This window comes from Bufo bufo, chromosome 4 (genome assembly GCF_905171765.1).
Source record: "Bufo bufo chromosome 4, aBufBuf1.1, whole genome shotgun sequence".
In the NCBI taxonomy this organism is placed as follows: Eukaryota; Metazoa; Chordata; class Amphibia; order Anura; family Bufonidae; genus Bufo; species Bufo bufo.
In genome coordinates, this window is record NC_053392.1 from 298,057,484 (window position 1) to 298,079,746 (window position 22,263).

Below are 22,263 nucleotides of genomic sequence, written 5' to 3' on the forward strand. Positions count from 1 at the left end.
AAACGTGCAAGCAAGTGCGGATGCGATGCACTTTTCACAGATGGTTGCTAAGAGTTGTTGTTTATATACATTCAGGTTTGCCTGCGAAATCGCACATTTTTCACTGAACGCATTCACAACGCATCCGGACCTAATCCGGACACGCTCGTCTGCAAGGGGCCTAAGACGTACCAGACTATGACGTACCTAGGATTTAAAGGAGGAAATTTTTTTTTTTCCCATCAGTGGTATCTTGGAACCGAACCCGAGTTCGGGAAATGTTATTATTTTTTTTTTCAGTAGTAGAAATTAAACTGTACAATTTGATCTAAGAGAACTTTATTAACAAGTATTTTTTTTTTAATTATAGCTTTTTATTTCTTAAATATTAAAACTGACACAATTAATTATTGCAATGGGTTCCCTATTTTGTGACGATCGTTTTCATATATAACTTATAGGTTTGAGAGAACGGGGCGACTATGAGGACGGTTTCTGTTAGCGACTGCATTTAATTTTTTTTTATTTTTTTATTTTAATTTTTTAAATTTTCTATTTTTTTATTTTTATTACTTACCGTATTTTTAATTACTTTTTGGCACATAATATGTTCCCCAGGAGGTCATTAAAAGACCTCTGGAGGACACTGACTTTAACTTTTTTTCCCACTGTTTCCACTATTACTGGGGCATCCACAGGAGCCCCAGTTACAGGGAAAAACAGCCCCCTGTGGGGGCATGACACACAGGCATCAGCTGATCAGGGTCTCCTTAGACCCGGCAGCTCTTCTCCTGCCCCTGCTCCAGACACCCCGGCTCTGCTGCTTCCTGCTCCCTCCACCATGCGCTGGTTCAGCGCTCTCCTGCCAGCACAGGAGAAGGCAGAAGCGGTAATAAACCGCTCTGGTCTTATCCTCAGGGTCCCTGCTGTGTCTGTCAGCCGGACCTGACCTGTTCCTGCTAGATTGCAGGAGCTTTAATTAAAGCGCTCTCTGCACGTGTATATATGTGCTATCTGCACGGGGCATAGGACGTATATACACAGTGGAAAGTCAGGAAGGGGTTAAACAAACAAAAGTAGCCCTGGAAAACAAAGTGATCGACTTGGAGGATAGATCATGCAGATCTAAATTAAGATGTCTGGGTATACCAGAGGGTACAGAGCGCTTGAACTGTATGGAATTTATGCAACAATGGTTCCTGGAGAACTGTAGTGAGGGGACTCTGTCTAATTTATTAATTTATTTTCTGTGGAGAGAGCCCACAGGGTGCCTACTCAGAAAAGACCACCTGAAGAAGTCCCGAGGGCCATATTAGTTAAAGGAGTTCTCCAGGAAAGATAATAATGAAAATACTGAAAATAAAACATGTTATAAATAAACTCTTAACCCTTTCATTACCGGGCCACTTTTCACCTTAACCCCTTAAGGATCGGGCTCATTTTCACCTTAACCACCTCAGCCCCCATAGCTTAAACACCCTTAATGACCAGGCCACTTTTTACACTTCTGACCTACACTACTTTCACCGTTTATTGCTCGGTCATGCAACTTACCACCCAAATGAATTTTACCTCCTTTTTTTCTCACTAATAGAGCTTTCATTTGGTGGTATTTCATTGCTGCTGACATTTTTACTTTTTTTGTTATTAATCGAAATTGAACGATTGTTTTGCAAAAAAATGACATTTTTCACTTTCAGTTGTAAAATTTTGCAAAAAAAACGATATCCATATATAAATTTTTCTCTAAATTTATTGTTCTACATGTCTTTGATAAAAAAAAATGTTTGGGTAAAAAAAAAATGGTTTGGGCAAAAGTTATAGCGTTTACAAACTATGGTACAAAAATGTGAATTTACGCATTTTGAAGCAGCTCTGACTTTCTGAGCACCTGTCATGTTTCCTGAGGTTCTACAATGGCCAGACAGTACAAACACCCCACAAATGACCCCATTTCGGAAAGTAGACACCCTAAGGTATTCGCTGATGGCATTTGACCAAGATATTTCTCTCACCCAGCATGGGTATATGTAAAATGATACCCCAAAACACATTGCCCAACTTCTCCCTGAGTACGGAGATACCACATGTGTGACACTTTTTTGCAGCCTAGGTGGGCAAAAGGGGCCCACATTCCAAAGAGCACCTTTCGGATTTCACCGGCCATTTTTTACAGATTTTGATTTCAAACTACTTACCACACATTAGGGCCCCTAGAATGCCAGGGCAGTATAACTACCCCACAAGTGACCCCATTTTGGAAAGAAGACACCCCAAGGTATTTGCTGATGGGCATAGTGAGTTCATGGAAGTTTTTATTTTTTGTCACAAGTTAGTGGAATATGAGACTTTGTAAGAAAAAATAAAATAAAAATAAAATCATCATTTTCCGCTAACTTGTGACAAAAAATAAAAAATTCTCGGAACTCGCCATGCCCCTCACGGAATACCTTGGGGTGTCTTTTTTCCAAAATGGGGTCACTTGTGGGGTAGTTATACTGCCCTGGCATTCTAGGGGCCAAATGTGTGGTAAGTAGTTTGAAATCAAAATCTGTAAAAAATGGCCGGTGAAATCCGAAAGGTGCTCTTTGGAATGTGGCCCCCTTTGCCCACCTAGGCTGCAAAAAAGTGTCACACATGTGGTATCTCCGTACTCAGGAGAAGTTGGGCAATGTGTTTTGGGGTGTCATTTTACATATACCCATGCTGGGTGAGAGAAATATCTCAGCAAAAGACAACTTTTCCCATTTTGTTATACAAAGTTGGCATTTGACCAAGATATTTATCTCACCCAGCATGGGTATATGTAAAATGACACCCCAAAACACATTCCCCAACTTCTCCTGAGTACGGCGATACCACATGTGTACACTTTTTTGCAGCCTAGATGCGCAAAGGTGCCCAAATTCCTTTTAGGAGGGCATTTTTAGACATTTGGATCCCAGACTTCTTCTCAAGCTTTAGGGCCCCTAAAAATCCAGGGCAGTATAAATATCCCACATGTGACCCCATTTTGGAAAGAAGACACCCCAAGGTATTCAATGAGGGGCATGGCGAGTTCATAGGAAAAAAATTTTTTTGACACAAGTTAGCGGAAATTGATTTATTTTTGTTTTTTCTCACAAAGTCTCCCTTTCCGCTAACTTGAGACAAAAATTTCAATCTTTCATGGACTCAATATGCCCCTCAGCGAATACCTTGGGGTGTCTTCTTTCCAAAATGGTGTTATTTGTGGGGTGTTTGTACTGCCCTGGCATTTGAGGGTCTCCGCAATCATTACATGTATGGCCAGCATTAGAAGTTTCTGCTATTCTCCTTATATTGAGCATACGGGTAATGAGATTTTTTTTTCCCGTTCAGCCTCTGGGCTGAAAGAAAAAAATGAACGGCACAGATTTCTTCATTCACATCGATCAATGTGGATGAAAAAATCTCTGCAAAAAAAAAAAAAAGGAGGGGAAAGGCGTCTGCCAGGACATAGGAGCTCCGCCCAACATCCATACCCACTTAGCCCGTATGCCCTGGCAAACCAGATTTATCCATTCACATCAATCGATGTGGATGAATAAATCATTGCCAGGATTTATAATTTTTTTTATATATACAAAGTGTTTGCCAAAGCATATGAACACCGCTGCCTCCTCAGCTCATATGCCTCGGCAAACGTATCTTTTACTGCAGAGGAGAAATCTCGTCTTGCAGTGCCGCATACACCGACTTGTGTGTAATCTGACAGCAGCGCAATGCTTCTGTCAGAATGCACATCAGTGCTGCAGCTAGTCGATCGGTTGGTCCACCTGGAAGGTAAAAAAAAACAAAACCAAAAAGAAAAAACCAGGCCGCAACGCAATACATTTTATTAACTTTATAATAACTTTTGAACAGAACATATAAACTTTTTTTTTACTTTTTGAACTGAAGTTAACTTTTTTGCTTACCGGTGTTTTTTTTTTGTTTTTTGTTTTTTTACCTTTTATAGGACAAACCTCTCCTTCCCCATGGGACAATGTGCAAAGCGCAAATCGCCCAAAGATGTGCCGAAGTACATTATGCACTTTATCCCAGGTGAAAGGAGAGGTTTGCAGCAGCTGTGAGTGTAAGGGCCCTAATAGCCCTGTGTGCCTGTCCTATGAGATGCAATCCCTATGCTAAGTGTACCTGTGTGTGTGGTACTTCCGGAAACGTTTTCCAAAGCATAGGGCAGGGTGGTCAGGACAGTCAGGACAGAAATAGCGGGTGTCACGCCTTATTCCACTCCTGCTACAGACACGACATCTTTTTCGGGGTGACGGTTGGGTTGAGGTACCAGGAACGACACTGGGGAAATGTCGCTCGTGTAGACGGCTAACTACACTGGTGGATGGGGCCACGGAACCTTCTGGATACAGGAGGTTCTCGATGATCTCTTCCTGAAATTTGAGGAAGGATCGTGTTCTCCCAGCCTTACTGTAGAGAACAAAACTATTATATGCAGCCAATTGAATTAAATATACAGACACCTTCTTATACCAGCGTCTGGTGCGTCGGGAAACTAAATACGGAGACAACATCTGGTCATTGAAGTCCACCCCTCCCATGAGCAAATTATAGTCGTGGACACAGAGGGGCTTTTCAATGACACGGGTTGCTCGCTCAATTTGTATTGTCGTGTCTGCGTGAATAGAGGAGAGCATGTAAACGTCACGCTTGTCTCTCCATTTCACCGCGAGCAGTTCTTCGTTACACAAGGCAGCCCTCTCCCCCCTTGCAAGACGGGTGGTAACGAGCCGTTGGGGGAAGCCCACGCGACTAGTTCCCGCGGTGCCACAGCAGCCAATCTGTTCTAGGAACAAATGCCTGAAGAGGGCCACACTTGTGTAGAAATTGTCCACATAAAGATGGTACCCCTTGCCAAATTAGGGTGACACCAAGTCCCAGACTGTCTTCCCACTGCTCCCCAGGTAGTCAGGGCAACCGACCGGCTCCAGGGTCTGATCTTTTCCCTCATAGATCCGAAATTTGTGGGTATAGCCTGTGGCCCTTTCACAGAGCTTATACAATTTGACCCCATACCGGGCGCGCTTGCTTGGGATGTATTGTTTGAAGCCAAGGCACCCGGTAAAATGTATTAGGGACTCGTCTACGCAGATGTTTTGCTTTGGGGTATACAAATCTGCAAATTTCTGGTTGAAGTGGTCTATGAGGGGCCGAATTTTGTGGAGGCGGTCAAAAGCTGGGTGGCCTCTGGGACGGGAGGTGGTGTTGTCGCTAAAGTGCAGGAAACGCAGGATGGCCTCAAATCGTGCCCTGGACATAGCAGCAGAGAACATGGGCATGTGATGAATCGGGTTCGTAGACCAATATGACCGCAATTCATGCTTTTTGGTTAGACCCATGTTGAGGAGAAGGCCCAGAAAAATTTTAATTTCGGAAACTTGGACTGGTTTCCACCGGAAAGGCTGGGCATAAAAGCTTCCCGGGTTGGCGGATATAAATTGAGTGGCATACCGATTTGTTTCTGCCACGACTAAGTCCAAGAGCTCCTCCAAGTACCGGAGGCCGCTGCGGTTGATAAAAAATATCAAAACTGATTTTTTTATCGCTGCAGTGCTTGGAAAGTGATTGTGCAGTGATCAAAAAAATATATATTTTTTGTCACTGCGGCGGGGCGGGTGTGGGTGAACGCACGTGTGGGCGACCGATCAGGCCTGATCGGGCAAACACTGCGTTTTGGGTGGAGGGCGAGCTAAGGTGACACTAATACAATTACCGTATGTATAAGCAGAGAAAAGCAGGCACACCACCTACTGGATTGTAGTGGAACACTTGGTAAATTTATTCAATGATATAATATCATACTTAAAAAGGCCAATACGTATAAAACATTCAATACAATAAAACAATATTTAAAATAATAAATAAAATCAGTAAATATATATCCCAATTAGAGACCACACTCTGAATGATGTTAGACTATTGTATAGTCTCCTGAGATAATGTCTCCTGAAATAGAGTGTAGCAAATGTGCAGTCAACCAGTCAATTGTTGCCAAATAGAATCGTCTCCATGAGACTCTTACCACTCAGTAGTGTCGACGATATCAGTGAATGGTCTACTTGCATGAAACGGTGAAAGAATGTAGTCACCAGAGCGCTGGACTCTGGACCCTGGATGCTGGGTAGATGAGAAGCGTGCAGCTTGGAGGACGTGTTCAGAGTAAGTAATCACGTACCGGTGAAAGATGTGGTCACCAAAGCGCTGGACGCTAGACGCTGAGTGCTCAGCTCAAAAGATGTACGTTTGGTCAGGTGGTCCGGTGAGAGATGCGGTCACCAAAACGTTGGACGCTGGACGCTGAATGCTCAGCTCAGAAGACGTACGTTAGATCAGGTGATCCTCTGTGGCTGAATCAGATGATCAGGTCAGCTGGTGCAAACGCCCAATCACGTGCTGCACAGGTCCTTGTACCGTAGTGGTAATTTGGCATAGCATGGGTCCAGGTCCTATACTGCAACAAATGGTTATGTTGGCAGATAGCTGTTGCAAAGAGTGATTTTCTTTGTCCACGAAATCCTTTGTACTTGGGGTCCGGACCAGTACTAGATGTGGAAATTTGCGTAGTCCGCTAGACGCGTTTCGAGACTACCTGTCTCTTCCTCAGTAGCTACCAGACTGCGCTTTTCCAAACATTTTATAGGGTACACAATTCAAACAATTAAAATCATTGATAGAACCTGTGGTCAGGTTGAGAAATCAGGTAAAACATGAAATGGATTATAAAATGGAGACAAACATAAAAGCAGACAAATGTCAAAATATCAAATGTTTTTCTATAACACACAAATTATATTTATATCTTCTATGTATTTTTCTCTCTAGATATCCAAAATCGCAAGAAGATATCCATAATATGGCTAGTATTAGCATAATTCCTTTATAGTATTAGGTCTCAATACACACATGTATTCCTGTGCGTTTTTTCATACATTTTACAAGAGAAGGTACATAAAAAAGCCCAATCACAGCTCACATAACTTATTCTGCAAACAGTGTTCATCATATATTTTTACACACGTCTTTTTTCATATATTTATTCAGCTAGCTGAATAAATATATGAAAAAAGACGTGTGTAAAAATATATGATGAACACTGTTTGCAGAATAAGTTATGTGAGCTGTGATTGGGCTTTTTTATGTACCTTCTCTTGTAAAATGTATGAAAAAATGAATAAATATATGAAAAAAGACGTGTGTAAAAATATATGATGAACACTGTTTGCAGAATAAGTTATGTGAGCTGTGATTGGGCTTTTTTATGTACCTTCTCTTGTAAAATGTATGAAAAAACGCACAGGAATACATGTGTGTATTGAGACCTAATACTATAAAGGAATTATGCTAATACTAGCCATATTATGGATATCTTCTTGCGATTTTGGATATCTAGAGAGAAAAATACATAGAAGATATAAATATAATTTGTGTGTTATAGAAAAACATTTGATATTTTGACATTTGTCTGCTTTTATGTTTGTCTCCATTTTATAATCCATTTCATGTTTTACCTGATTTCTCAACCTGACCACAGGTTCTATCAATGATTTTAATTATTTGAATTGTGTACCCTATAAAATGTTTGGAAAAGCGCAGTCTGGTAGCTACTGAGGAAGAGACAGGTAGTCTCGAAACGCGTCTAGCGGACTACGCAAATTTCCACATCTAGCACTGGTCCGGACCCCAAGTACAAAGGATTTCGTGGACAAAGAAAATCACTCTTTGCAACAGCTATCTGCCAACATAACCATTTGTTGCAGTATAGGACCTGGACCCATGCTATGCCAAATTACCACTACGGTACAAGGACCTGTGCAGCACGTGATTGGGCGTTTGCACCAGCTGACCTGATCATCTGATTCAGCCACAGAGGATCACCTGATCTAACGTACGTCTTCTGAGCTGAGCATTCAGCGTCCAGCGTCCAACGTTTTGGTGACCGCATCTCTCACCGGACCACCTGACCAAACGTACATCTTTTGAGCTGAGCACTCAGCGTCTAGCGTCCAGCGCTTTGGTGACCACATCTTTCACCGGTACGTGATTACTTACTCTGAACACGTCCTCCAAGCTGCACGCTTCTCATCTACCCAGCATCCAGGGTCCAGAGTCCAGCGCTCTGGTGACTACATTCTTTCACCGTTTCATGCAAGTAGACCATTCACTGATATCGTCGACACTACTGAGTGGTAAGAGTCTCATGGAGACGATTCTATTTGGCAACAATTGACTGGTTGACTGCACATTTGCTACACTCTATTTCAGGAGACATTATCTCAGGAGACTATACAATAGTCTAACATCATTCAGAGTGTGGTCTCTAATTGGGATATATATTTACTGATTTTATTTATTATTTTAAATATTGTTTTATTGTATTGAATGTTTTATACGTATTGGCCTTTTTAAGTATGATATTATATCATTGAATAAATTTACCAAGTGTTCCACTACAATCCAGTAGGTGGTGTGCCTGCTTTTCTCTGCTTATACATTTTTATTCTTGATTGGGTGAGTGACCCAATTGGCAGTGAACCCACCGCTATCCGTTCATCAGGGTGTTGAGCCTCCCTATTTTGTCACTTTTACTAATACAATTATAGATCTGACTGTGATCAGTTTTGATCACTTACAGATACTATAAAAGTACAAATGCTGATTAGCGATACGCTAATCAGCGAATCAGTGACTGCGGTGCGGTGGGCTGGGCGCTAACTGACGCTAAACTACCTAACCAAGGGGCCTAAACTATCCTAAACCTAACAGTCAATACCAGTGAAAAAAAAAAGTGACAGTTTACACTGATCACTTTTTTCCTTTCACTAGGTGATTGACAGGGGGCGATCAAGGGGTGATCAAGGGGTTAATTCGGGTGATGGGGGTGATCTGGGGCTAAGGTGAAGTGTTGGTGCTACTCACTGTGATGTCTGCTCCTCTGCTGGAACCAACCGACGAAAAGGACCAGCAAAGGAGCAGACAAGCCATTTAACACATCATATTTACTAATATGATGTGTTATCTGGCTTTTCATTCGTTTTTTTGAAAATCGCCAGCCTGCCAGCAACGATAATTGGCTGGCAGGCTGGTGACGAACTTGTCCTCTAACTTTTGCCGGCCCGCGGTGCGCACGTGCGGGCCGGCTTGGAGCGAAATCTCGCGTCTCACGAGATGACGCGTATATGCGTGACTGTGCGCAGGGCTGCCGCCTCCGGAACGCGATCCTGCGTTAGGCGGTCCGGAGGCGGTTAAAGGGAACCTGTCACCTCAAAATCGCATATAAAACTGCCAGCATTACCTTATAGTAGCCCCCAGTCTGTTATTAATGATGTGTTTGATCCGGTAATCTGATGCTCCATACATGCCAAAAACGATGTTTTAATTGCTGTCAGCGCTATCTCGCCGGTCAGTTTGAAGTCAAGGGGGGAGCGGCCTCCTTGCTGCAAGTCAAGATAAGCACACCCCCTAACCGTCCCCTCTTCTGTGTGATTGACATCCTGCAATGCGGCCGGGAATCGCATTAGTCTCGCTCATGCGCGGTGTGCTGATGAAACCCTGCTAACTGCGGGAGCCGGGATCGCGCAGTAACAAGGAGCGCAGGTGCGCTTGCGCGAGACTAATGCGATTCCCGGCCGCACTGCAGGATGTCATTCACACAGAAGAGGGGACGGTTAGGGGGCGTGCTTATCTTGACTTGCAGCAAGGAGGCCGCTCCCCCCTTGACTTCAAACTGACCGGCGAGATAGCGCTGACGGCGATTAAAACATCGTTTTTGGCATGTATGGAGTATCAGATTACCGGATCAAACACATCATTAATAACAGACTGGGGGCTACTATAAGGTAATGCTGGCAGTTTTATATGCGATTTTGAGGTGACAGGTTCCCTTTAAGGACCAGGCCATTTTTTGCAAATCTGACCAGTGTCACTTTATGTGTGATTAACTTTAAAACGCTTTTACTTATCCAGGCCATTCTGAGATTGTTTTTTTCATCATATATTGTACTTCATGACACTGGTAAAATATAGTCTAAAAAATTCATTTTTATTTATAAAAAAAGTACCCAATTTACCAAAAATTTGGAAAAATTAGCAAATTTCCAAGTTTCAATTTCTCTACTTCTATATTACATAGTAAAACCTCCAAAAATAGTTATTAATTTACATTTCCCATATCTCTACTTCATGTTTGGATCATTTTGGGAATGCTATTTTATTTTTTGGGGACGTTAGAAGGCTTAGAAGTTTAAAAGCAAATCTTGAAAAACCTATTTTTTAAGGACCAGTTCAGGTCTGAAGTCACTTTGTGAGGCTTACATAATAGAAACCACCCACCCCCTTTAGATGTTCCACAAGAGTTATTGGCAAATGGAGATGAAATTTCAGAATTTAAATTTTTTGGCAAATTTTTAATTTTAATCCATTTTTTTCATTAACAAAGCAAGGGTTAACAGCCAAACAAAACTCAATATTTATTGCCCTGATTCTGTAGTTTATAGAAACACGCCATAAGTGGTCGTAAACTACTGTACGGGCACACGGCAGGGCGCAGAAGGAAAGGAACACCATATGGTTTCTGGAAGTCAGATTTTGCTGGACTGGTTTATTTACACCATGTCCCATTTACTTTCAATAAGTTTTTATTATCAGAGAAAGTGTTCACATCATGGTATATCTTTAACATGTACAAATATGTAGATAAACACTTATCTCGGGATAAGGGTTAACAAAGTTTGTAAAATCAGTTTTGAATACCTTTAGGGGTGTAGTTTCTTAGATGGGGTCACTTTTATGGAGTTTCTACTCTAGGGGTGCATCAGGGGGGCTTCAAATGGGACATGGTGTCAAAAAACCAGCCCAGCAAAATCTGCCTTCCAAAAACCATACGGCGCCCCTTTCCTTGTGCGCCCTGCCGTTTGGCCATACAGCATTTTACAACCACATATGGGGTGTTTCTGAAAACTACAGAATCAGGGCAATAAATATAAAGTTTTGTTTGACTGTTAACCCTTGCTTTGTTGACAGAAAAAATTGATTAAAATGGAAAATTTGTCAAAAAATAGCTGTTTTGGCACCGTTTATTTGTTTTTGACTGTTCATTTGAGGGGTTAGGTCATGTGTTATTTTTATAGAGCAGATTCTTACGGACGCGGCAATACCTAAGATGTCTACTTTTTTAATTTATTTAGGTTTTACACTATAATATCCTTTTTTAAACAAAAAAAACAAAACATTTTAGTATCTCCAAAGTCTGAGTCATTTTTTTTCTTTTTTAGCTGATTGTCTTATGTAGAGGCTCATTTTTTGCGGGATGAGAGGACGGTTTCATTGGCACTATTTTCGGGTGCATATGACTGTTTGATCGCTTGCTATTAGACTTTTTGTGATGTAAGGTGACAAAAAATGCAATTTTTTTTTGTCACCTTACACCACAAAAAGTGTAATGGCAATTTTTGTACCATGTCCGGGTTTTGCGCATGGCGTTATATGGCTTAAGGACTTGATCAGAGAGATCAACTCCTCCCATATACCAATTGTAGTCGACGATACAATCGGGCTTGAGGATTGTTGCCGCGGTACCTCGCACAGGGACAGGGGTGATGCCGTTACCGTGAATGGTGAACAGTACAAGGACATCCATCTTGTCCTTATTTCTGACCAGCAACAGGTTTGCACTGGTAAGGGCACGAGTCTCACCCCTGGGGATAGGTACCTGCAGGGGGTGGGTAGGGAGGCCGCGTTGATTTTTCCGCACGGCCCCACAAGTGGACGTGGATCTGGCGGTGAGGGACTGGAACAAGGGGATACTAGTATAAAAGTTATCCACGTACAGGTGGTAACTCTTATATAGCAGTGGGTGCATAAGGTCCCACACAAGTTTCCCGCTAACACCCAGAGTGGGGGGACATTCTGGGGGTTCAATACCCTGAGGTACTCTCACAAAGTTTGGACAGCTTCACGCCATACCTCGTCTGCTTAGAGGGAACATACTGGCGGAAAATGAGTCTCCCCTTGAAAGCAATGAGAGACTCGTCAACAGCGACCTCCCTTCCAGGTTCATAGGCCACCAAAAATTTGGCCCGAAGTGATCAATGACCGGCCTGATTTTGTACAGGCGGTCATAGGCAGGATCACCTCGGGGGGGGGGGGGGGGGGGGGGGGGGGGGGGGACATGCTGCATTATCTGCAGGCATTTCCGAGTGGCTTTAGAACGGGAATGTGTCATGGCCATACAGTAGAGTGGGGTCTGGTAGAGGACGTCCCCACTCCAGTACTGCCTGACACTGGGTTTTTTGACTAGGCCCATGTGCAGCACGAGGCCCCAAAATGTCCTCATCTCGGCTGCACTGACCGGAGTCCAGCCACCGGACATAGCCAAAAAGGAGCCCGGGTGTTGAGCAATGAACTGTTGGGCGAACAAGTTAGTTTGCTCCACCATCAGATTCACAAAGTGGTAACTGAAGAAAAAACTAAAAAATTTATATTCAGTGAAGCCCACTGTGGGAATCTGAATTCCTGGTTGGCCAACAAAGTCAGGAATCACAGGCTCAAAATCCTCTGGGGTACACCAGACAAGTTCACCGGTAGGGGGCTCAGGTGGACTTGTCTGGTGGGCTGGAAAATTAGTACAAGCCCCAGGGCGGCTCATACTAGTGTGGGCCACAGGGTCCCTGGCATGGGGGTCCCCTTGCTCCGCCCTGCAGCGTCTCCGCCGCCTTGGGGGCTCATCATCATCACTAGATGATGAGAAGGACGCGGATGACAAGAGGAAAGTGGGGTCGTCCTCGCTGGGGCTCTGAGTCGGAGGCAAGCAGGGCGTATGCCTCCTCGGCCGAGAACGTCTGGCGGGCCATAGGGGAGTGTGTGTGTGTGTGTGTGCGTGTGCGTTTGTGTAAAACTTTATTTAGTGTGCGTGTGTGTGGGGGGGACAACGGGTGTTCACGTTCACTACCCTAACCCACCCTAAACCTAACATAAAAAAAAATGAAATAAAAAAAATGAAAGCCTCAAAAATTAAAAAAAAAAAAAAAAAAGATTTAAACTCGCTAATCAGCGGTCCGAAGCTGATCAGCGGTGGGGTGGGCGATGCGCTAACAGTGGCCGGACGCTAAGAGTGTCACAGTCAGCGCACGCACAAAAAATGTGAAGCCCAAAAATATAGCTTTTTTTTCTCCTAAAGTCTCCCTGCCTAATCTAATTTTTCCCTAAACCTGTCCCTGCAAACTTTGATGGCTCACGTGGGGGTGCTGGGCTCACTGATGGACAGACGGGCTCCTTTCTCCACGGAAGCAGTGTGGAGGAGAGCAGAGCTGGGGGAAGTTAACCCCCGCCCGCCTGTCCAGCCAATAGGATGCGATCCTGAGAGGTGATGTCACCGCCACCTCTCAGGATCTAAGGATAATGATCGGTGGTGTGATAACAATTTTCTAAATTTGAATTTCTCTACTTTTAAGACAGAAAGTAATACCTCATAAAATGGCTATCAATCAGCATGCCCCATATGTCTGCTTTGTGTTGGCATAATTTTGTAAATGTCATTTTATTTTTTTAGGACGTTAGAAGGCTTAGAAGTTAGAAGCTATTTAAATTTTGAACAAAATTTCCAAAACCATTTTTTAAGCACTAATTCGGTTATAAAGTGATTTTGAAGGGCTTACGTAATGGAAACCACCCATAAATGACCCAATTTTAGAAACTACACTCTCTTCAAATTATTCAAAACTGATGTTACAGACTTTGCTAACCCTTGATGTGTTCCACAAGAATGAAAGGAAAATGTTTTTTTGGGGAGATTTTTTTATGTTAATCAATTTTTTCTTGCAACACAGCAAGGGTTAACAGCAGGGGGCTGGATCTCACAAGCTCTCACGGAAGGCAACCACGATACCTAAGGAAGGCATCGGGCTGCCTTCCCTGCAATCGGGTCCCCGTCACAACAGCACGGGTACCCGATGGACACCCCGCACCTGGAAGGATGCCGCTCGTGCCGCGGTCAGTGCTGACCGCGGCAGTGCAAGGCTTAATGCTCCAGCATCGGTGTTTTCACCGATGCCGGCGCATACAGCAGGGGTCCGGCTATCAGTGACTGCCGGACCTCTGAAGCTGATCGGGCGGGCGCAGCTCCTGTGCCTGCCCGATCCCAGCGCCGTAGCTGTACGCCGCTGGGATTTCTGTTCCAGTTTCCAGTGCCGTACTTGTACGGCCATGGTATTCTACAGGTTAAATGGCTTTAATAGTTTATAATGGCTCGTTTCGTCTAGGGAACAATCAGTGAAGGAGCTAAAATGGCAGCTCTTAGATTTATGATCATAAAATCTGTCCTTCACGTGACACTGCAGGGCGGCCGGTGTGAGAAAGCAGAGCACCGAGCCCTATGTAAAGTCTGCCGGTCTCAGCACTGTGAAACTGTATATTATGTACAGATGACCGCTGATATAACTGCTCCGCTGTGTCCCTGTGCTTCAGAAAGGAGTTTCCTAATCCCGTACTCAGAGACTCAAGGGTAGGAATGAGGACCAGAGGCACTGCTGTGGGGAAGGAGCGTCATTAGAAAACACTTAAGCCTGCCAGGACGGGGTGAGGAAACTCCTTTCCGAGCACAGCGCTCACCTGGTAAGTAGAGATGAGCGAATTTCATATTTTGAAATCCGTTCACGCTTCGTTTGGTGGTAAAAGCAGAATTGCGTTATGGATTACGTTACCACGGAGCATAACGCAATTCTATGACGAAATGCATAACGGAATGCCTTTAAAGGCATTTCGTTATTCATTCGCCATAACAGAAGTCTATGGCCTGCATAACGCATCTGTCCTGTTTCCGTTATGCATTCCGTCATAAAATTGCGTTATGGTCTGTGGTAATGGAATTCATAACGCAATTCTGCTTTTACCACCAAACGAAGCGTGAACGAATAACATGAAATACTACTGGTAAGCATAAAAAAATGCTGGTCATGCTGGTCTTGTAAGACTTGCCACTCGCATAAAACATTTAAATAATTATGAGAAGAAAAAAATAATAACTGGATAACCTCTCTAATTATTTCTGCACGCCCAAGCTGTTAATTTAATGGAAGATAACTTTTTATATTCTCAGGTTCATCGTTGGGTTAACTATGAATCGATGCTGAAAGAGTGTCTAATTGGAAGGATGGCTGTGAAACATGCTTCGTTATTGAAAGGTGAAAGCTTTAAAATGCAACCTTTTAACCCTGCTGTCATTGTAGCTAGTTATATATGCTAAGCCATCTGCACTGCTAAGCCATCTGCTAAAAGGAAAAAATTTTATTCACATATCCACAAAATTTGACTTAAAGGGGTTGTTTGGGCCGCAGATATTGATGACCTGTTCTCAGGATAGATCGTCGGTATCAGATAGGTGTGTGTCTGACACCCGTCCCCTCACCGATCAGCTGTTTCGGGCAGTCATGGAACCGGAAACTACACTGTGTACGAATTGGAAGCTGAAGGCTTTGTGTAGTTTCCAGTGCAGGCATACTACTGCTCACATTTTTTTCTGTATGCGATAAATAATTTAATATTTTTATAATTTGAACATTTTGGAAATTTACTTGTAAAGTAGGGAACAGGGTGGTTTAAATTCTTATTTTTTTAAATATTTTTGAAACCTTTTTTATTACTTTTTTTTTTTACTTTATTTTTAGTCCCCCCCCCCCCCCCCCCGTTTTTCTGTCTATGTCAAAAACATTGTGGTCCTGATTTTATCAAGATCGACATTTGCCATGTCAGTCTTGATATCCCCAGCATGCACCTCGTTATAAATAAAGTGCATCCCCCTTCAATCTGTGCAGATTGAAGTCGATGCCAGTTGGCATAGGGAACAATAGGTTAAAATGGAAAATCTGCAAAAAGGGGTTTCCGAGATGTTTTAACCACGCATAGTTGGCATAGAGGTCAGTCATCATTTACTCCGGCAAATGTAAATGATACTAAATGTTCCAGGGAATATGGCCCTGCCCACACCCCTCCTCGCCATAGCCATTCTTTAGAAAGGCTAGTATGAAAACACCAGTTGCAGCAAAATTTTGTTTTGCTTTTAAAAGTTGCAAACCTGGGATTTGTGGCTTTTTTAAAATAGGATAAATCACCCCTTAAGTTCCAGGGGCGGGGCTTAATAGGAACTTTACAATGGAAGGCCTAGGAGCCTTCATAAGGATATTGTTAGAGGGAGTCCCAGCATCACAATTTGCCACAGCAGCTGAAAGGTTGAGAACTTAAATGTCCATGATCGGAGTTGTCCCTAATTACAGACACTGCCCATAGGTGACTGCTGTATAACTCAACAGTCACCCACCATCCACAGCGCTGGCTTAGCTGCTAAGCTGTACATGCGCGGCAGATGTCAGGAAGGGGTTAAGATATAGACAAACAGTATCTGGCACCTGACCATATTAGTACTCTGTCCCCTGTTATCATGTTCTGTACCACATTTCTATTTGCACAGCAGTGGCAGCTAAGTGGCTGTAAGTAACCTCCACATCCCTCCCGCCTTCCCCTGTAAGTGGCTTTTAGCATCTTAACATGTCAAACCTGCTGCAAAACAGCCTTAGCAAGGCAAACATGCAGTTCAGAGAGTATGCCTCTGATGTTGTTGGGCTTATTCACAGGGAATTTAAAGTGGGTTTTTTTCCCATAGCATTTTGTGTTGTAACTTTTAACCCCTTGTTGCACCTTGCAATACATGTTCTACATGGAATGGCATAAAGAAGACTTGTCACCTCTCCTGACATGTCGGTTTTAGTAAATAATTGTATTCCACATGAAATCACAATTACGAAGCATCTATTCCCGTAATTCTTTAGTTGTGTTGTTCCTCAATTATTCTTGTTATTTTATGAATGCATTGCGTACAGGTCGTTACCGGTCAAATGTGTGCCCTGCACAGTATGACACTGCCCAGTATTGGCAGTAGCAGACTGTGCATGGACACACCACTTTGGCAAGGGAAATGGTAACACCAAGTTGGCAATTTATTAATACATTTATAGTAGTGATAATAAAGGAATGCAACAATACAGAGCTATTATATAGATGATCCAGAATTATTACGTGAGGAATGCAAGTTGTTACTAGGTATGGCCTTAAACATCATATAGGTTCACAGGCTGCTTGATTGTATGTGTATAATCAAGTTTATTATTGTGTAAAACCATTCTTAATTTAAAAAAAAATATGGGATTTAAAAAGTTTAGAAACATTAGCAATTTTCTAAATTAGAATTTCTCTGCTTTTAAGACAGATGGTGATACCTTACAAAGTAGTTATTAATTAGCATTCACCATATGTCTAAAGAAAAAAAGGGGGGAGCGTGGCCGGAAGCCGATGCAGCCGGATGCGTGAGAGCTGAGCTCCGCTCCTACCAGGCTCCTAACAAGCTGAATAAGCGAACACCCCTTGGCGAAATGGGGGGAAAAAAAGGCGGGGAAGGTCCCTAAAGCAGTGCCCGAAGCTTCAGGGGCCTCTCATCCCCACACGGTTGACATACCTCCAGAGGACCGCTAACCATGCGGCCTCAAAGATGGTGGCGCCTCCTGCTGCACGAGCGCTGGAGGATGGGGCACCTCCTCCTCCGTCTCCACATAATGCGCTCGCCAGCGTGCCTTCTCCGCCCGCTCCATTGTTCTCCTCAGATGGAGGACCTGCACAGCCTGGACCCTGAGGAGATCTGGCCACATGACTCTAGGGCAGACCCCACATCCCTCTGGGCAAATTGAGCCCGCTCACCTGCAGGATCCCTGGGATCTGATGATATGGCAGATGACCTCCCCCCCCCCCCTGGACTGCCTCCTGAAGTTCGCCTCACGGGTGAGTCCCCACGATTGCTCCCACATAGAGAAGCCCACACAATGGCTATTGAGGGGGGCTACCCCACGTCTGCAACCTCAGAGGTACACCTAAAGGCCCACAACACCACTGTTTTAGCCGCCACTAAAGGGCCCGCCTCACTAGACCCTCACATCGCCTCCTCCTCTAGGAGCTTACCTTCACTTCCACAGAGACATGGCAGGCCCCTTAAACCACACAACGGACAGTCCTTGCCCAATCTAGAGCTCTCTGCACCATCTGATATTGGGGTTCCCCAGCTATGGCGATCCCTCTCCCCATCCAGGCAAGGGTCCATCTCCTTATCGGACTCTTGTGGCACGGGTCATGTCACTTAACCCCCCCAAATTGGTGGTCCCATATCCAACAACTGCCCACTAAGCACGATTTTAAAGCTCTCATTTCTGAAGTAAAAGATGCCTTCAGGACTCCAGATGGCGACCAAAATGGTCGCCAATGCGACTTAGAATTGCAAAATGCGCCTAGACCCTCCGCTGCTCTGCCGCTTTCACACACGAGTTAACTGACATGGCACGCTCTGCTGTCAGCACGTGCCATGTTTTCCTCAGCAGCACAGGGGAGAAGGAGGCAGTCCCTCCCCCCTGTACCACTGCTGCCACCAATGGACTGATAGCAGGGAGGATGAGGGGAGGGGCTGTGGCCACTGCGCCACTGATGAATATAGTTTATGCCTGAAAACAAACTCAGGCTGCGGGTACCGGCCATATCCCATACCCGTCACCCAGGCACCTGAGGGGTTAATTGCGGCGGATTGCAGAGCGCAGTCATAGAGGCCGGGTATGGGATATGGCCGGCACCCGCAGCCTGCGTTTGTATTCAGGAATAAACTATATTCATTGGTGGCACAGTGCACCGCCCCCCGCCCCTTAACCCCAGTATTATAAAGTAGAATCATTGGTGGTGCAGTGCGCCCCCAACCCCGCCCCCAGAATTATAACTATTATAATCATTGGTGGCAGTGGCCACAGGGTCCCCCCCCCTCGCCTCCTCATTGGTGGTGCAGTGGCAGCTTCTGATCGGAGCCCCAGCAGTGTAAGCCACAGAGCACAGAGCAGCAGGGAGAGTGTAAAGTCCTATTCACCCTGATAGAGCTCTATTAGGGGGAATAGGACAAGGGATGAAAAGATCCCAGGTTCTAGCCGCTAAGGGGGGAAATATTTATTAAATAAAAAGTTAAAAAACAAACAAACATCAAAATATTAAGTTTAAATCACCCCCTTTCCAAATTTTACATATAAAATAAATAAACAATAAATATTACATATCGCCACACCCAAAACAGTGCAAACTATTAAAATATTTTAAAAAATCTCCTATGCGGTGAACGCCGTAGCAGAAAAAAAAAACCAAAAAACGTGCAATTTGCAATTTTTTTTGTCAAATTAGGATCAGACTATTCTATTATGGTCCCAGACGTTCCATAAAATGTGGAATGCACAAGGCTTTTTTGGTGTTATATTTTTTTCACGTGGTATCGAGTATCGCAATACTTTTTTATGGGATCGAAATCGAGTCAAAATTTTGGTATCGTGACAACCCTAGGTAAGACATGTCTTTTTTTTTAAAGAAAATGTATTATATGTATTTTACATTTGGCGACAATTTTTTTTTATTTGGCTCCTAAATTTTTCAGGTTAGAAGCCAATGGCTCCTTGATATTTTTTTTTAGTCTAGAGCCCTGGTCTTTAAAGAGGAACTAGCAGCTGTACGGCAAGATGTGCAAGCAGTGGGGCACCGATTAAATCAACTGGAGGAAGATCACAATGCTTCACGGACAGTGATACGCGCTCTTCAGACCTGTTCCTCAACCCGCTCTCTTCAAATATGCGACCTGCAGAACCATGTTGAAGATCTCGACAACAGTGGTCGTCATCATAACATACGAGTACGTGGCATACCGGAGACCCAGGGAGACGAAGACGTTCGCTCCATTCTCCTCACAGTCTTTAACACTGTCTTGGGACGTCCTCTGGTACACCCTATTCTGATATATCGTGCCCATAGAGCACTGCAACAAAAATTGCTTGATGGGCCACCACGTGATATCATATGCTATGTCAATGACTTTGATCTAAAAGAGGACATAATGATGAGTAGTGATCCCTGCAACACGTGGACTATATGGGGACTAAAGTATCTCTATTCCAAGATCTTTCCTGGATCACTCTCCAGAAGAGGAGGAGACACACCTGACCTCCGATGGATCTTTTGCATTCGCCAAGCATTGGTTCCCCAGAACATATACGGTCTCTGCCAGCTCCAAGTCGGCGGGGGTCGCCATCCTGTTATCCAGATTCTGCCCACTTCAGGTCGGCAAGGTACACGTTGACCCCCTGGGACGGTACCTTGTCCTTCAGGGCACCTTACAATGGGGTAAGTGCAGCTTTGCACGGTCTATGCCCCCAACTCCGGTCAACTCACTTTCCTTTTTTCTCTTCTCTCCTCCCTCTCTACTGTTTGAGGCGCGGTACAGCAGATAGGGGAGACTTTAATGTCCCCTTCTCGGACTGCTTCGATAGGCTCACCACCCCCTTGACACCCCCATCTAGACAATGTGAACGTCTTTCCAGAGGCTTCAGAAGGCTCATTCGCACACACACTCTGTGGGAATTCTGTGGGAGGCCCCCAAGGCAGTATTTAGGGGAATATGCATTTCCCTCTCTTTTTGAATGAAAAAAGATAGAGAGGTACAACACCGAGAATGTTTGCATTCACTTCGAGTGGCAGAGCAGGCTCTAGCCTGTCACCCTACGACACGAACACTTAGACAAATAGTTGAATTGCGGACCTGCCTCATGTCCCTGGCTTTGTCAACAACAGAACGGCTGATCTGTTACACTAGACAGCGCTTCTTTGCCTATGGGAATAAACCACACACCCTTTTGGCTTGACAACTTAAAGAAAACACGCATGCAATTTGAGACCATAGAGGCGTGCTTTACCACCACCCCACCTCCATAGCTAATCTTTTCCACTCATATTATTCAGGTCTATACTCCCTTCCTTTCACTGTCCCTGCAGATGAAAAAACCCAAAATGCACTATTAGATGAGTTTCTGTCGAAATGCCATCTTCCTACTCTGACTACAGAGGCCCTGACTCATCTTAACCAAGCCATCACCATTGAGGAGATTAGGGAGACTATATCTGACTTACCCAATGGGAAGTTTCCTGGCCCTGACGGGCTTTCTTATAAATATTTAAGACATTTGGAGACTTATTACTACCTCATATGGCCAAATTATTTAACAGATTTCTGAAGGGCGAGAAAATACCCGACACCATGCTCGGCTCTTATATAACGGTCATTCCCAAACCTGGTAAGGATCCCACAGACTGCTCCAGCTACCGACCCATTCGCTTTTTGAACTCAGACCTGAAGATATTTACAAAATTGCTAGCAAACAGGCTGAATTGCTGGCTCCCATATTTAATTCATAAAGATCAGGTTGGCTTTGTTCGGTTCCGCCAGGCAGGTGATAACACTAGAAGGGCCATCGACCTGATAGATATAGCTGATAGGGGAGGGATGGAGGCACTACTGCTCAGTTTAGACGCAGAAAAGGCATTCGACCGCCTGAACTGGAACTTTGTTCCAGACGCTGCATCATTTTGGTTTTAAGGGCCCATTCCTAGCAGCCCTGATGGGTCTGTACTCCTCCCCAAAAGCGGTAATTCGGATACCAAATGCCCACTCCCCCTTTCTACGGATTTTTAATGGGAAGAGACAGGGGTGTCCCCTCTCCCCCCTTTTATATGTTCTCAGCATCGAACCCTTAGAGGCCCTAATACATAATAGCCCAACATCCAAGGCATACCAGACAGAGATAAGTCATTTTCTATTTCCCTCTTTGCTCACGATGTCTTACTCACCCTTACCAATCCTTTTATTCCCTCCCTAACCTTCATGCGGTGTTTGATCAATATAGTGTACTGTCTTGCTATAAGCTTAATACTGTACATCTAAGTGTGAAGTCTTGCCAATCAACATCTCCCCTAATAGACTCAGCCTTCTTCATAGCAGGTTTACTTACACCTGGCGTACCCACTCTATTAAGTACTTAGGAGTCCAACTCAAGCCCAGTTACTCTTTCCTCTACAAAGCAAACTTTCCGTCGCTGCTAACGGAAATTAATGGCCTTTTTATTAAATGGAAAACGCTCCCGATTTCCCTACTGGGTCGCATAGTGGCCATAAAAGTGTCCATACTCCCTAAGGTTTGAAACCCTCCTGATGGTGCCTGCCGCAGTTCTCCGCTTTATACAGTCTGCTTTTGCCAAATTTGTATGGAACTATAAACATCATAGATTCTCCAAGCAGAAATTGATGGTCCCTGCTAATGGAAGTATGGCCCTTCCTTATATAGCCTCCTATTACCTAGCGACGCAT

General features: G+C 44.1%; 1 protein-coding gene across 2 annotated transcripts in view; it reads left to right on the forward strand.

Moving 5' to 3' along the window:
- Positions 1-22,263, forward strand: part of LOC120998159 (cytochrome b5 reductase 4) — a 352,348-nt gene that overhangs the window by 84,043 nt on the left and 246,042 nt on the right. For both annotated transcript variants that reach the window (XM_040428717.1, XM_040428718.1), the window contains exon 4: positions 15,107-15,191. In XM_040428717.1, the coding sequence (XP_040284651.1) occupies positions 15,107-15,191 (85 nt within the window). The remainder of the gene's footprint in view (positions 1-15,106; positions 15,192-22,263) is intronic.